Source organism: Diospyros lotus, chromosome 8 (assembly GCF_014633365.1).
Source record: "Diospyros lotus cultivar Yz01 chromosome 8, ASM1463336v1, whole genome shotgun sequence".
Taxonomy (NCBI): Eukaryota; Viridiplantae; Streptophyta; class Magnoliopsida; order Ericales; family Ebenaceae; genus Diospyros; species Diospyros lotus.
The window spans coordinates 28,995,999-29,010,028 of NC_068345.1; the positions used below are offsets into that span (position 1 = coordinate 28,995,999).

A 14,030-nucleotide genomic window follows, 5' to 3' on the forward strand; every position below is an offset into this window, starting at 1 on the left:
TGTTTTACTCTCGTGTTATTCTAGGTAAAAGTAAAACAGTGGTTGATGGTGAGTTCAATGGGACTAAAGCCAAGGGTTAGAGATGTACAGAGACCTACCAGATTTGATGGTCTATGTTAGTGTTTGTGAAGAGGGCATGTGTGAAAAAAATTTATGTTGTAAAATTTGTTATTGCCTTTGTATTTCATTTTGTTTAGGCCATGGTGCCAAGATGTTGTAAACTTTTATGTTGGTTTTCACTGAATTTATCTAAGGATTGTAATGTGGTGTTGTATGTTATTGTTCTATATCATCCTTGTGATGATCTCCTTTCGGATATCCTATGCTAGCGGCACTATCCGGGAGTGGGCCACTACATTTATACTAGCAATTATTTGTTTAGTAATATTTTGTTATTCTTTCCCTAGTTTTTTCGATTTGGGTTTTTCACGTAAAATTCTATGTTCGTATGTGGTTGATTGGTTTGATTGTGGTTTGTTGTCGATCTCCTTCTCTACTGTCGTTCATCTTAGCTTTTTGAGCAGCCATTGGTCAGTCACAATAGTCTGTCTTCAGCCATTGTTTGACGACCACTACTTCTTCTTCCTCATTGTTATCTTTTCCGGCCACTTTGCCATCGCCCTTCACTAGCCTTTGTTCAACTTCCCTCGTTGCTGTTGATTTTTGCCATCCAGCAAGCTTTTGCCATAAAGTTCTAAGCACACCCAGATCTGACCAAATTCGACCGTCGGCCTTCGTTCGGGTTTCGTTTGAAGCCTAATTGCGAGGCCCAACAATCCGACTTCGTCAGCGACGAAGCTCAACGGTCGACGACAAAGGCTTCATCCCCGATAACGCTCGACGATCATTTATTGAAAATCATACAACAAAATCTAATCTCGTTCAGCAATGATGAGTTCAATATCGACGACGCATGACGACAATATCAACAACAGTAATAGTGGTTGGTTTAGTAAGAGATAAATGCTATCAAGTTTTATTGTTATCAGGATTGGGGAGAGGGCATGAATGGTTTGTGGGATGAATGTGAGTGAGGGTATTTTGGTATTTGCATGGTTTTGTAAGTTTAAAGTGTGAGGATATTTTGATATTTAATTATTTTAATTTTTTTTAATTTTTTTAAATAAAATAATGATCAAATCTAGTAAAGTGGGTAAACCATACAATTAGTTTGTTTGATTTGTTAAAAAGGTTTTTTTATTTTATTTTAAGTGGTTAAAAATGAATTTTGTATTTAAGGGGCGATTAGTTTTTGTAATTTTTACTATTATTTATTCAGATATTATCTAAAACCAAACAAACTTAATTGGGGATTGACCCTTTTTGAGTTGGATGTCATCTGGATCCTTTATCTTTCCTGGAGTCTGTTTTGGTTTGACTTCCTCTCAACACTCTATCCTGAATTTTCGTCAAACTTCTTTGTCTTCTATGTTCTTTTAATTCTTCAGTCGGATTTCTGCTGTGATTGCTTTGCTACAATGGCGGATACGTCTCTCCCGCAGGACGCCCTTTTCCTCGGTTTCGACAGTTCTACACAGTAAGCCTGTCTTCCTTGTCACCTTTGTTCTTCTGTCGGTATCAATTTTTTGTGTTTGGCTTCTTTCCCTTTCCGGGTTCTTGCGATTTATCTAGCTTTGTTCATAATCGAGTCATCCTTTTGGAGAATTTAATCCAATAGCATCGTCGATTGTCTACTTCAACCCTTTTTGAGGTTTTTCTGAATGCTTTGAGTTTTTCTCTGTTTAGGTCATTGAAGGCGACAGTGTTAGATGGCACACTTAATATTGTGCATTCTGAAATTCTTCATTTTGATTCTGAATTTCCTCATTACAAAACCAAAGACGGGGTTTTTAGAGACCCAAGTATCGATGGCCGGATCGTTTCACCCACTCTGATGTGGGTAGAAGCATTCGACCTTATGCTTCAGAGACTCTCAGGAAAATTGGATTTTGGGAAGATCGCTGCTGTTTCTGGGAGTGGTCAACAGCATGGCAGTGTGTATTGGAAAGCTGGAAGTGGCTTGAAATTATCAGCATTGGACCCCAAGAAAGGATTGCTGGATCAACTTGGTGATGCCTTTTCGATAAAGGAGTCGCCGATATGGATGGACAGTAGCACCACGGAGCAGTGCAAAGCCATTGAGAAAGCCGTTGGAGGTGCATTGGAGCTATCTAGAATAACGGGGTCACGCGCGCATGAGAGGTACACAGGCCCGCAGATTCGAAGGATATTTGAGACACAACCTCAGGCTTATCATGATACGGAGAGGATCTCCCTGGTTAGCTCCTTTGCAGCATCTCTGCTTGTAGGGGCCTATGCTTGTATTGACGAGACCGACGGTGCAGGCATGAACCTGATGGACATTAAGCAAAGGGCGTGGTCTAAAATAGCTCTGGAGGTCTGTTTGCAGAATTAGATACTGAACTTCTACTTTCATGTTTAAAACCATGTGGTTCTTTTTCAGTTGATGGTAGTAATTAATTGAATTGTTTCTCTATTCGCCGTCTCCATATTAGACTTATTCTCTGAGATAGTTTTAATTGATCAGTAATGGCTTGTCTTACGTCTGTTCTCCAGTTACATTGGACTTTCATGTCTGTTGCAGGCCACTGCACCGGGTTTGGAAGAAAAACTTGGAAAGTTAGCTCCTGCACATGCCATTGCTGGTCCTATTGCTCCCTATTTTGTAGAGAGGTTTGTTGAACACTGTTCAAGACTTTTTTAGTTTCTTTTTTTTTTTTTTTTTCCAAAATGTTTTTTTTTTTTTGGGTTTAGAGTTGTGTCATAATTATATTGGCCATTCTTTAATGACTATCTCATGGGATATGACTCCTTCAGGAACTGATTCCCTGGTCAGCTGCTGTTATTTGTTTTAGCTAGAATGTAATAATGGGACAATGAAGAATATCGAATGTTTTCCTCTTGGAATTGAAAGGTTGTCCTTGGGTTGGAAAACATATGGATTCAAGCATTTTTGTCTCTTTCAACATCAAATTAGCAATTCTGTTTTTTTTTTTTTTTCCTTTTCAACCTTTGTTGGGGATACTGTAGATTATTTCCTTAACAAAACATTGGAAATCTTACATCACAATGGCTCAGATTTAAAAGATGTGACAGCCACTTGGCATGCTATTTGATGTGTTACATAGAAGTTTTCTTACTATATCTTTGACATTGATGTTTCATTTTGTTACATGAAACCAATTCTATGACCATTTGTATGCACAATATCTCTAGGTTCTTTGGGCTTTCTGATGTATCTAAAACTTTCTCCACCCAGGTCATGCTATTGCTTTACCTTATCTTATAGGAACTCTCTTATTCCCTCTTGCATGGCTATGTACAACATGTATAATAGATAGAAATTTCATTTTCCCTCTATCTTCCCACTAAGTTCCATATAATTTCCAGTATATGATTATATAATATCATTATTTGACCATAAAATATTCTCATGATATGTATTATATTTGACTGTTTTGTAAATGGATAAATTTATCAATATTCTAAACTTAATTGACTTCACCTAATGGGATTAAGGCTTGGGATTGTTGTATTCTAAACTTAAAATGTTTAGAACATCCAATGTGGACACAGGTAGTCATACTTGACTTCATGCAACATAGGGTCTAGCTCAATAAATTGGTACCCTAGGGCACAACAATATGCATGGATCCCTTCGCCTTGAAAGAGAAGAAAAAATTTATACCATTGTGTTATTGTTTTTGCTTGACCTGTTACAAAATATTAGCTCGTCTTGGAATGATTTGAATCCCCAGATAAGATGGCATTCTTTATGCTCTCCTTGATAATATGGCAGTTCTAAGAGCAGTATAACTTCGACCCCTATGGTCTTAAGCATTAGTTATAGCATCCAAGGGCTTTGCCCTCTACTGCACATAGTTTTCCCAGTGTAGGTGGGTTGACCTACACAAATTCTAGCTTTCTAATAATTTCTATCTGTGGCCATTGTTTTTTGTAATGCCATTAGACCTCATATTATGTGGGTTCCCCACCAAGTTTTTTTTTTATTCCCTTTTTTGTCTTTCTTTAACTTTACTTTCTACAAACTTCTATCATTCCATCCACTTGTTTCATAGGTGTATCTATTAGTCTTTTTGTCGCATGTTCAAATCATTTTAATTGCACTCACATTCACTATAATATCCTCATTCCAATTATGCTCATACTTTGCATGTGTTGATATGTAAGTACTCAATATTCAAAGTTACATAATGAAGATAGTCTTATAACGGTTTAACTTCCCTGTTAACTTTAAAGAGGTTTTACAATTATGGAAAATCTTTACATGTTTCTCCATGATATCATCCTTTTTAGGAATAACTTAATCTTTAAGCCTCACCACAACATCATCCACAAATTTATTGAAGAAGACAAAAAGCAGCAGCAATTCAGAACTTCTTTAAACTCTAGAATAGGTATTATGAACCATACATTGCATGAATATACAAATTTATTGATTTATGATTTTCTGCAGATAAAAGGATCTATGAATATTTGCAATTTTACTTTAACCAACTTCTGAACTAAGCTGGAAAAGAACATCCTTTAACAAAAAGGCTGCTAATGAGATTGCTAGCAACCATGGAGGGTCACTTGCAGTGTTCCCTACCAACTTTGAGGACCATCAGTTCGGCTTTCTTCTGTTTTCTTCTACTTCATTTTAGTTTAGAACACTTCTAGGAAGTGATTGTACTGCATTGCTACTTGCTAGATCCTTGCTTGTTTTGCATGTTGGGCCTTGAGCTTCCATGGCAGTAGCATGAGAATGTCAGCCTATGTTGTATCATTTATAAAATGTGAAGTACCCCTTACGGGAACTTTTCTCCAAAAAGATGTGAAAGGTGATGAAGTTCATTTTGGCCCCACAAAATTTTGAATACTTCATTAACCCCTCTAAACATTTTGAATAATTTTACCTTGGTTCCCTCTTTGGAAATTCCTGTGGAGATCACTAAGCCCAATAGTAAATGCAAATTTATTTATGTTAATCAATAACTACAGTAGCTATACGCATTTCTGTTGATTCCCAGCCAGAAATATAAGGAATGTTTGACTGGAATCATTCCTTAATTTAAGAGATTGATTGGTCAAATCATCCCTAGTTTAGAGACTGATTTTAAGGAGTAATTAGCAGCTTATCTTTTTGGATACTTCACTATTTTCTGTGCAGTTAACCTTTCCCATTTTTCTGTACAGCCTATCTTTCCTAGTTTAGCACAAATGTAATCCTTCCTATGTTGTAAATTACTAACCCTATAAATGGGGCTGTACCACACATGTAAAAAATAAGAGACAGTTTTATTTCTCCTATTTCTCTCATTTACTCCCCAGTGGGCCACTCTGTGCCGATACCATTCTAATACACAATTAGAAGGTGTATCAGGAGTTTTCTGCCATGTTCTACTGGAACCCATATTGGCTGAACTTACATGCTAACACAGGTTTGCAAATATACAACTGTGTGCCCCCCCCCCCCATGTGCAGTGAAGCAATGAAGGCATTTACTTGTTATACCAACTGAAGCCACCACCTTGAAATTATGGCCAAGTTGGTTGTTTGACCTTACAACTGTTGTCCCATTTGTATGGGAGGCCTTTAACAGTAAAAAAGTTGTTAGATAACAGTGGTTGCTGGACTGTGTCCAATGTGTAAGGTAGACCCTTACAGTAAAATAGTTTTGACATAGAAGCAGTGCATTCATCCCTAAAAGGAGTAGTTAACATAAAGAATTACACATATCATTCTAGGCAGTGAAGTTATTCTTGGTTTCCGATTTTAGTTTGCTTAACAATTACCTGGGAGGGAAAAGAGTTTCATTAGACAATAAGTTTAGGACAAAGCTCAGGCACATACCCAATCTTTTCTTTGACTTCTGTCTGTATACCATTTTGTTGCTTTGGGAACAATATTGAATGTAATGTATCATATCAAACTGCTTTCAGGTTCCACTTCAACAAGAACTGTTTGGTTGTTCAGTGGTCTGGAGATAACCCTAATAGCCTGGCAGGTAAAGGATTGTTTTCATATACAGCTTTTCATATGATCTTTCATCTTATGCAGCTGTCTCTATATGTGATTAGTGCCAAGAAATTCTCTTACTTCCCTAAAAGAGATATACCATTATTTTTCACCTCCATAGGTTACTGTTAGAAAACCATAATCGCAATTAGTATTGTTAGAGAAAACCAGAATTGTAATGAGTGTCAAATATCTTGCTAAGAGGCTTGGTGATGCTTCTTGAAGATAGTTGGAGCCTCACTTTCTTGCATATTGTATTGTATTCCGAATTTTATTAAAACCTAACTTTGTTTGAATAGGATTCTTCATTCCAAAAGTTGTACAAGAACATAAAAAAAGAAAGATTGAAACAAAACAAACCAACTTCTCTAGTAGCAAAGTATCAATCCAACTAATCTCGACTTGAGTATAACTATAAAAGGTACCATGCCCAAAGTAACGAAAAATGAGCATATACATACCTCATACCTATTCCTGTTCCACAACCTGGAACATACCACGTTCCTGTAACCATGGCACTAACTGATGGGAACTGAGTACTTCTCAACTTCATATCTCAATGCCCAATCTTAATATTTTTAGGCAAATCTTTTGGACTTTTTAATTTATGAATGCTTTTTTTTAGAATGCCTTCCTAATTAATTTATAAATGTCTTTCAGAGTTCCTAGTTAATGAATGCCTCTTGGGTTGCCAAGCCCATTGGGTTTTCAACTCATTAATTTAAACTTGTACTTAATTTAAATCATTTTGCAACAGTTACATTCTTTCACTTTTATGCTTAGTGCTACAACCACATGTTGGAATTTACTTATGCATCTGTTGCTTTGCTTTGGAAAATGCACTTCTTCCTTGCTTCCATATCTGTGCTTAGCTTTACTGAAGTGGTTAGGCTAGATGTCACCTATGATTTTCTTTCTTTATTTTCTTCATACACTTCTCATGAATGTTCTAGCATTGACATGCATTTTTCACCCACCTTCTCATATTAACTTATCATGATTTCATACTGGTTTCAACATTATAAACATTTGCAGGTTTGACCTTAAACACTCCAGGGGATCTGGCAGTCAGTCTTGGCACTAGTGACACTGTGAGTAAAAATTTTGATACGATCTCAATTTACTTGTTTCTGTCCTTGAAATTGGTCCTTGTATATGTTGTCACAATACCCATTCTATAGCTATCTTTATAGCTCATTTACTGCATCACCTTTCATGATCAACCGATTGCATGGAAAATATCCTAATAAAATTTGTACACTGCATTAATTTGCCTATCTTATCTGTTCTAAAGTACCAGTCCAGCATGTCCACTATCAGAAACGTTGAATGGTTGTGTTAAATTGTTCACAACTCTTGTTTATAGTAGGCAATCTATATTCTGGTGCTAGTTGCTATTTAGCCTTATCTTAAACTTGTCTTTTTTGAAAGTTTGCTTCATTAAAGAAAGGTAAATTACTGGAAATAAAATCTTGAACTTTTGGTTTTGTTTCAATTTTATAATATCTTTAACTAGATTATATATATGAATATATATACATATATAAACAAATATATTATAAATAAACATATATAAACCAAACAAATATATTAATCTCATCCATGTTTGACATTAATACTGTCCCAGCCATCATCCACCTCAGCATTTAACGGCACGACCAAACAAAGGTTGCAGTATTAATAAAATTGAAACTAAATACAAAGTTTGTTATATTATTGAAAAATTTGAAGTCTGTAATAAAATTGAAACTGAATACAAAGTTTGATATCTAGTATTGAAAAATTTGAAAGTTCGTTATAAAATTGAAACAAAGCCAAAAGTTTTACACTTTTTCTATAATTGGTACCTGTAAAGAAACTTGAATGAGCTTATTGATATCAAACTTAAACTTGTCTTGTTAGGCAACTTGCTAGATCTGTAGGGTTCAGTATTTTTCACCTTCCATATTGCTTTAAAAAGTGTGGAATTGAAATATCATTATTTATGATTTGTCTATTTTTATACTCAGGTTTTTGGGATTGCCAGCGAGCATCATCCAAGCTTAGTAGGGCATGTATTTCCTAATCCTGTTGACAATAAAGGATACATGGTAATGTTGTGCTATAAGAATGGGTCTTTAACTCGTGAAGGTGACTACTAAATTTGATCTATGTTTCTAAGAGTTCGAAACAATGTTTCGAAAATTGGACCACTCATTGAACCCACAAAGACCAAGTTATCGGTCATATTGATAACAATGGTTGAACCATGACATTGTAAGATGGCTGGTATATTAATTTATAATATATATGTATACACACACACGTATTGTGGAGTAGGATTTTAGGTCGTATTGTTTCATGTATTGAGATTATGAATGCTTGTGCTGCTGTTTCACAAGTAAAAAAAAAAATCTTAAAAAATTGAACCATGTTAGTTAAGAAAAATGAATTAGGCCAGAAAAATCACACTCTAAGATCAAAGATGGACAATAATTGACTTGAGAATTAATCACTAACTGCTGATCGAGCATGGGGATGTGTCATTGCCCGAGAGTGGAGGAACTGAATTGTATATTGCTGGTTACAAGGGAATGAGTTGTCAAAGTAGGGTCTATATTATGTCTGAAACCATAGCACAAGGACCTTCAGCTTAGTCAATAAAGTGGAAGGTTGGGAGACCTGGATGTCAAAAATCCAACGACAGGATATTGGAACAAGCAATAACAGGATGTACAAGCCAAAATATAAACCAGTTCATAATTGGGTGGATTGACCATTGGGTTTGGGCCTGTTTTCAAAACATTAGTTTCCAATCTAGTATGTGAAATTACTAGTATTGACAATCCACATCCTTTGTAGATGTTCGCGATCAATGTGCAGATAAATCTTGGGAAGTTTTCAACAAATATCTTCAGCAAACACCACCTTTAAATGGTAAGTAAAAAACATTTGAGCTTAATGGGAACTACCTTTTTATTTTGTTTCTCATATTTCTCTCTTCTGTAGGTGGCAAGATAGGTTTCTACTACAAAGACTATGAAGTACTTCCTCCTCTCCCAGGTTAGCTAGTAGCTTCTCTTTCCAACATATTGTAGTAGCCATATCGTTTTCGGATCATTTCATTACTCCTTTAAAGACACCCCCAGATGGTATTATGGTTCATTTTTAGTTTCTCACTGAAGGAGACAATTTAAAGTAACAGGCTAGATGTTTGAGTTCTTTCTGACCCATTCAACCATTTGTACTGGTCTGGTTTGTTGCCCATGAGGGTCATAGAAACCTTAAAATTTGATAGAAATATTACAAATTCTAATTGAAATCCGAAATAGTATACATGGAGTACCGGATGTCAATCTCACTGAAATTGTCCAGTAAAACGAAGTTGAGATGTAGATCCAAACTTGTAGATTCTGTTGACCATCTACCATTTTTCCTTTCTCAGAAGTATTGCAATTATTGCTAAAGTCAAAAGTTGATTATGCATGCAGTTGGTATCCATCGTTATGTTCTCGAGAACTTCACTGGTGACAACTTAGATGGAACGAGTGAACATGAAGTGAAGGAATTTGATCCTCCTTCTGAGGTTAGTGCTTAGCAGTGGACGTTCACGAGGTCCTAGTCAAATACATTTCTCTCATTGTTGAATAAATTTACTTGCAGGTTCGAGCATTGGTTGAGGGCCAGTTCCTCTCCAAGCGAGGTCATGCTGAAAAGTTTGGATTGCCGGTTCCTCCAAAGCGAATAATAGCTACCGGGGGAGCATCAGCAAACCAGAGCATTCTAAACTCTATAGCTGCCATCTTTGGCTGCAACGTCTACACAGTCCAAAGACCAGGTACATGGTCATCTCCTGTTTGTTTAACTAAAACCATTGGGTCATAATCGATCCCGTATCTAATGGCAAAATCTATGTACTTGCTTGACAGACTCTGCATCCTTAGGAGCGGCTCTGAGGGCTGCCCACGGTTGGCTGTGCCACAAGAAGGGCAGTTTCGTGCCCATCTCAAGTATGTACATGGACAAGTTGGAGAAGACGTCTCTGAGTTGCAAGCTTGCAGCTCCTGCTGGCGATCAAGAACTTGTTGCAAAGTACGGGTTGTTCATGAAGAAGAGATTAGAAATCGAGAACCGCCTAGTCGAAAAGCTAGGCCGGTTGTGAAGGGATATGGATTGTGAAACCTCAACTCTACTTGGTCTACAAGGGAAAGAGGTTTCAATTGAGTTTAGTTTACAGTTTTATTCAGCTTGAACAGGTTAAGTTTGCATTTGCATACAATTTACTATGGACTTTTTGTAATAAGCTGCATATTTAACTAACGTAGTTACTTGCAGAATAAATTGTTCATATTTGTAGATAAATAATAATAGTGCATGATGAATGTCACGTTAGTTATTGGGTTCATTATCACTGAGTCTCTGCCTTGTTTGTCTTCTTCCATATCTTCAATATGCATGTCAGTGTTGCACAAGATGCAATTTAATGGGTTTTGAGTTTTTTTTCTTTTGTATTTTTTGTCCATTTTCTCCTGAAGATGGAGGTGCCCCTGCACGTTTTTCTTTGAGCCATTGTTTGGAATGAGGATTTTTTTTTTTTTACCAAACATGTTTTCAGTAAAAGCACATGGATAAACAGAATGACCAGAGGCCAGCGAACAATAGTGGGTATCAGTTGGTCTTTCTTTCAGCAATGCCAACAAACGAATTCCTGTGATTTGAGTAGGCAATTTCTAACAGCTAACTTAACCCGGAACAAGAAGTGCCTGGAAGATCAAATCAATAGATAAACAGAATCATCATCATAGCAACAATTATGAAAAGAAGCTTTTTTGGGTGAAAAACACAAAACGAAGAAGAATAGAAGCTTACCATGCACTTCCTCTACTTCAATAGGTATAACAGACCATGGAAGATGCAATAGTTAAACATTAATCAGATTTGTCACATGCATCATGTTTCCACAAGCCGTTCGATCATTCGGCAAAGAGGAAAAAAGCACTAGCAGTATACATACCTTCATGCTTGGAATGTACATCCATAGACAATAAGAGGGAAGAACAAAAAAAAAGAAAAAGAAAAATGGCAGAGGGCAAAGTTCATTGCTCCATGGCTCTACTGTAGTTAACCTCTTGTGAACGCAAATTCTCGAAATAAATTATGAACGACAGTATCAAAGAAAATTCTATTCCTAGGAAACCTATGAATGTTCATTATCATTGGTGAGACAGGTGCTAATTCTTCAATGCCTTATTCCCAAAAGACCAACCTTCACTTTTAACAGGTCATGCACGTCTTCATAAATCCAGTCAATGCTGTAAGACATCTAAGCACTACCTCAGATTAACAGTTGAATAGTCGTATTTACACACTCAACTCAATCCATGTCAATCCACCACCAAGAAACTACTTAACAGTATATTTGCTAGATTAAAATATTCAGAAACATTTAAGTAGGATATAGAAAGGAAAGAGGGACAAACATGACATGCTAATGCACCGACTCATGTTATCAGAGTAACAGTTGAAACGATGTTGATCCCGTGGAACCTCTCCAATTGGCCCAGCCTTGAAAAGGTTCCTCATCACAAGGGGGGAAAATGTGCAGATAATGGGCAGCATTGTAGCCATTATCTTGATGATACAACTCGGTTCTCCACTCTGTCGAGACACAACATCTGTGATGGGGTAGCATTGCAGTAGTTCCGCCACCTTCCCACTTGAACATCACCAGTGGAAAAGAAATCTAAGATAATGTGATAAATTGAAAGCACCCAGTTGAAAGCGGGAAGGAGCTGTAGTCTACCATTATCATGTGGATACAACTCTCTTCTTACAGTCCGTGGAGACTCATCATTCGGTACTGAGGAAACACTGCTGTAGCTTGCAGACTTTGCATCTGATTTTTTTTTTTAATTATTTTACTGCTTCATCAATTAGTACTAGTAGGCAGAAAAAGGTATTATTCAAAAGGTAACGCAGACTGATTGAAAGGAAAGCAGAACAGGGTAGAAGAAAAGAAATCTTAGATTACAATTACAGATCAAATACAGAATGCTACTCAAATAATCTAGAGTTGTATAAGAAAGTGTATAGACATAAGCTAAGCCTTGCATATGGCTTTCTGTCAATACAATGAAGACAATGATTGAATTGAACTATAAGCTTCTCCTTGTTTTTAAGTTTCTTTTTTTCTTCAAGTTGACAATGTCCATTTAAGTTTACTGATTTTTTCCCAAGGATACAACCATAAAATCAGCCCTTTTAGGTAGCTTTTCTTCTTTAAGAAACAACATTAGATGCCCATATTGTCTAAGTTTAATGCTCAATCATAATGGTAACTTAAAACAACAATATATCAAATCTTAATCCTACCATGTGGGGTCAGTACATGAATTCTAACTGACTAATCATTTCTTTGGCATTTTGGTTTTTGTAGGACCCTATAACTCGTATCATACTTAAAGTCTTCCACCAAGACTTGGTCTTCCTCTACCTCTTTTGCTAAAAACTTGTTCTATTCCATAATCTTAACTCAAAGGAACAATTTACACTCTGAAGTTGAGGAAAAGCTAAACTATGCATTGCCTTTTAATAAGCATACACCAAGAACGACATGAAATATGAACCAAAAATAGGATATCATAAGGATGAATCCTATTATCTTGTAGACATCAATGATAAAGTACAGATCTCTCTCTCTCTCTCTCTATCTCTCTCTCCAAATTTGTTGAAAGAAGACATCTCAAATATTATAAGAACAAAGATGCACCGATCTCAAATGGCACTACGAACAAAAAGGTTCTATTTTTAGATCAATTCAAAAGCACCCAATTTGCCTTAAACAAATTACAACATGAATTAAAGAAACTGGAAATCAATATAGCACTTCCCTATAATCAAATGCATACACAAAAATACGCACAACATATACACGTCAAGAATAAACCAGGTATTGATCGAATATCTCTCTCACTATATATGGAAATGCATGCCAATTTGGGGGAAAACCAATATGTCATCAGCACCAACATTTTGCGTTTATACACGAGCATACGCCACGAGAATGCTTCAAACCCCGTGTCCTACACTGCATCCTTGGACTATTTACTCGTTTGCCTCTTGTAAAATCTGAAAAATTTGTTATCTATAAAGAAGAAGGGAAAAACCCAAAAAAGAAACCAAAAGGGGGGTATACTAATGGGAATTTTGAAGACTGCTGGAAGCGTAAAATGCCTGGCTCCTGTCCTGTCTGCATCTGAGAGGAGAGTTTGTTGAGAAACCGAGGGAGAGAGAGCTGCATTGTGCGGCCTCATCTGGTAAAGCCAGAAAACGGGCTTCGATTGGTGGAGAAATCGGACGCTGGGTCGTCGTCGCAAAGGCTTATGGGGCTCTTGGTGGTGGTGTTGGAACAAGAAAACTGTAACTTTGCCTCAACAAGAAACGCCATTGCTGCCTTGCTGGGAGGTAATTGAGGACCCGGCTCTCTCTTTTCAGAATACAGAGACTGAGCTTGGAGAGATTTTGTAGTTGAGAGAGAGAAAGAGATGGGTTGGGAATGGGGATTTTGATTGGTGGTGGGGGGAGGGGAGGGGAGGGGAGGGGACTTCACAAATAAATTTATCTATTATTGCTTAAATTACAAAGTCCTATTAAAATTTCAACTTTATTTTAATTTTAGAACAAATTTTAATTTATGCAATTCATTGATTATGTTTGTAAATTTGTTATAATCCTAAAACTTCTTTCCCAATAATTAGTCACTTTGAACAATTTGAAATATATTTTTTCAAACCACATCATTATTCAAGAGTTGCCTATTTTTAAATTATAACCAAATCATTATATGCATGAACTCTCCGAATCACAATTTAGTGGTTTGGATGCTTTTAGCTAGGACTATGTTATAGGTACATCATTATGTATATCTTAAATTATATAATGCATCATAAATGACAAAAATATCCCGTGCCTCATCGCCTTGACTCATTGCGCCTTACCTCATTGGATGA

At 36.5% G+C, this 14,030-nt stretch overlaps 1 protein-coding gene across 1 annotated transcript; it reads left to right on the forward strand.

Annotated features, from left to right (window-relative positions):
* Window positions 1-1,329: 1,329 nt before the first annotated feature.
* LOC127808356 (xylulose kinase 2) lies at window positions 1,330-10,426 on the forward strand. The gene is made up of 11 exons (XM_052346867.1): window positions 1,330-1,537; window positions 1,747-2,398; window positions 2,606-2,694; window positions 5,967-6,031; window positions 7,078-7,133; window positions 8,052-8,172; window positions 8,884-8,958; window positions 9,031-9,084; window positions 9,513-9,607; window positions 9,685-9,859; window positions 9,951-10,426. The coding sequence occupies exons 1-11, from the start codon at window positions 1,479-1,481 to the stop codon at window positions 10,181-10,183; spliced, it is 1,674 nt and encodes a 557-aa protein (XP_052202827.1). The 5' UTR covers window positions 1,330-1,478; the 3' UTR covers window positions 10,184-10,426.
* The last annotated feature ends 3,604 nt before the right edge of the window (window positions 10,427-14,030 follow it).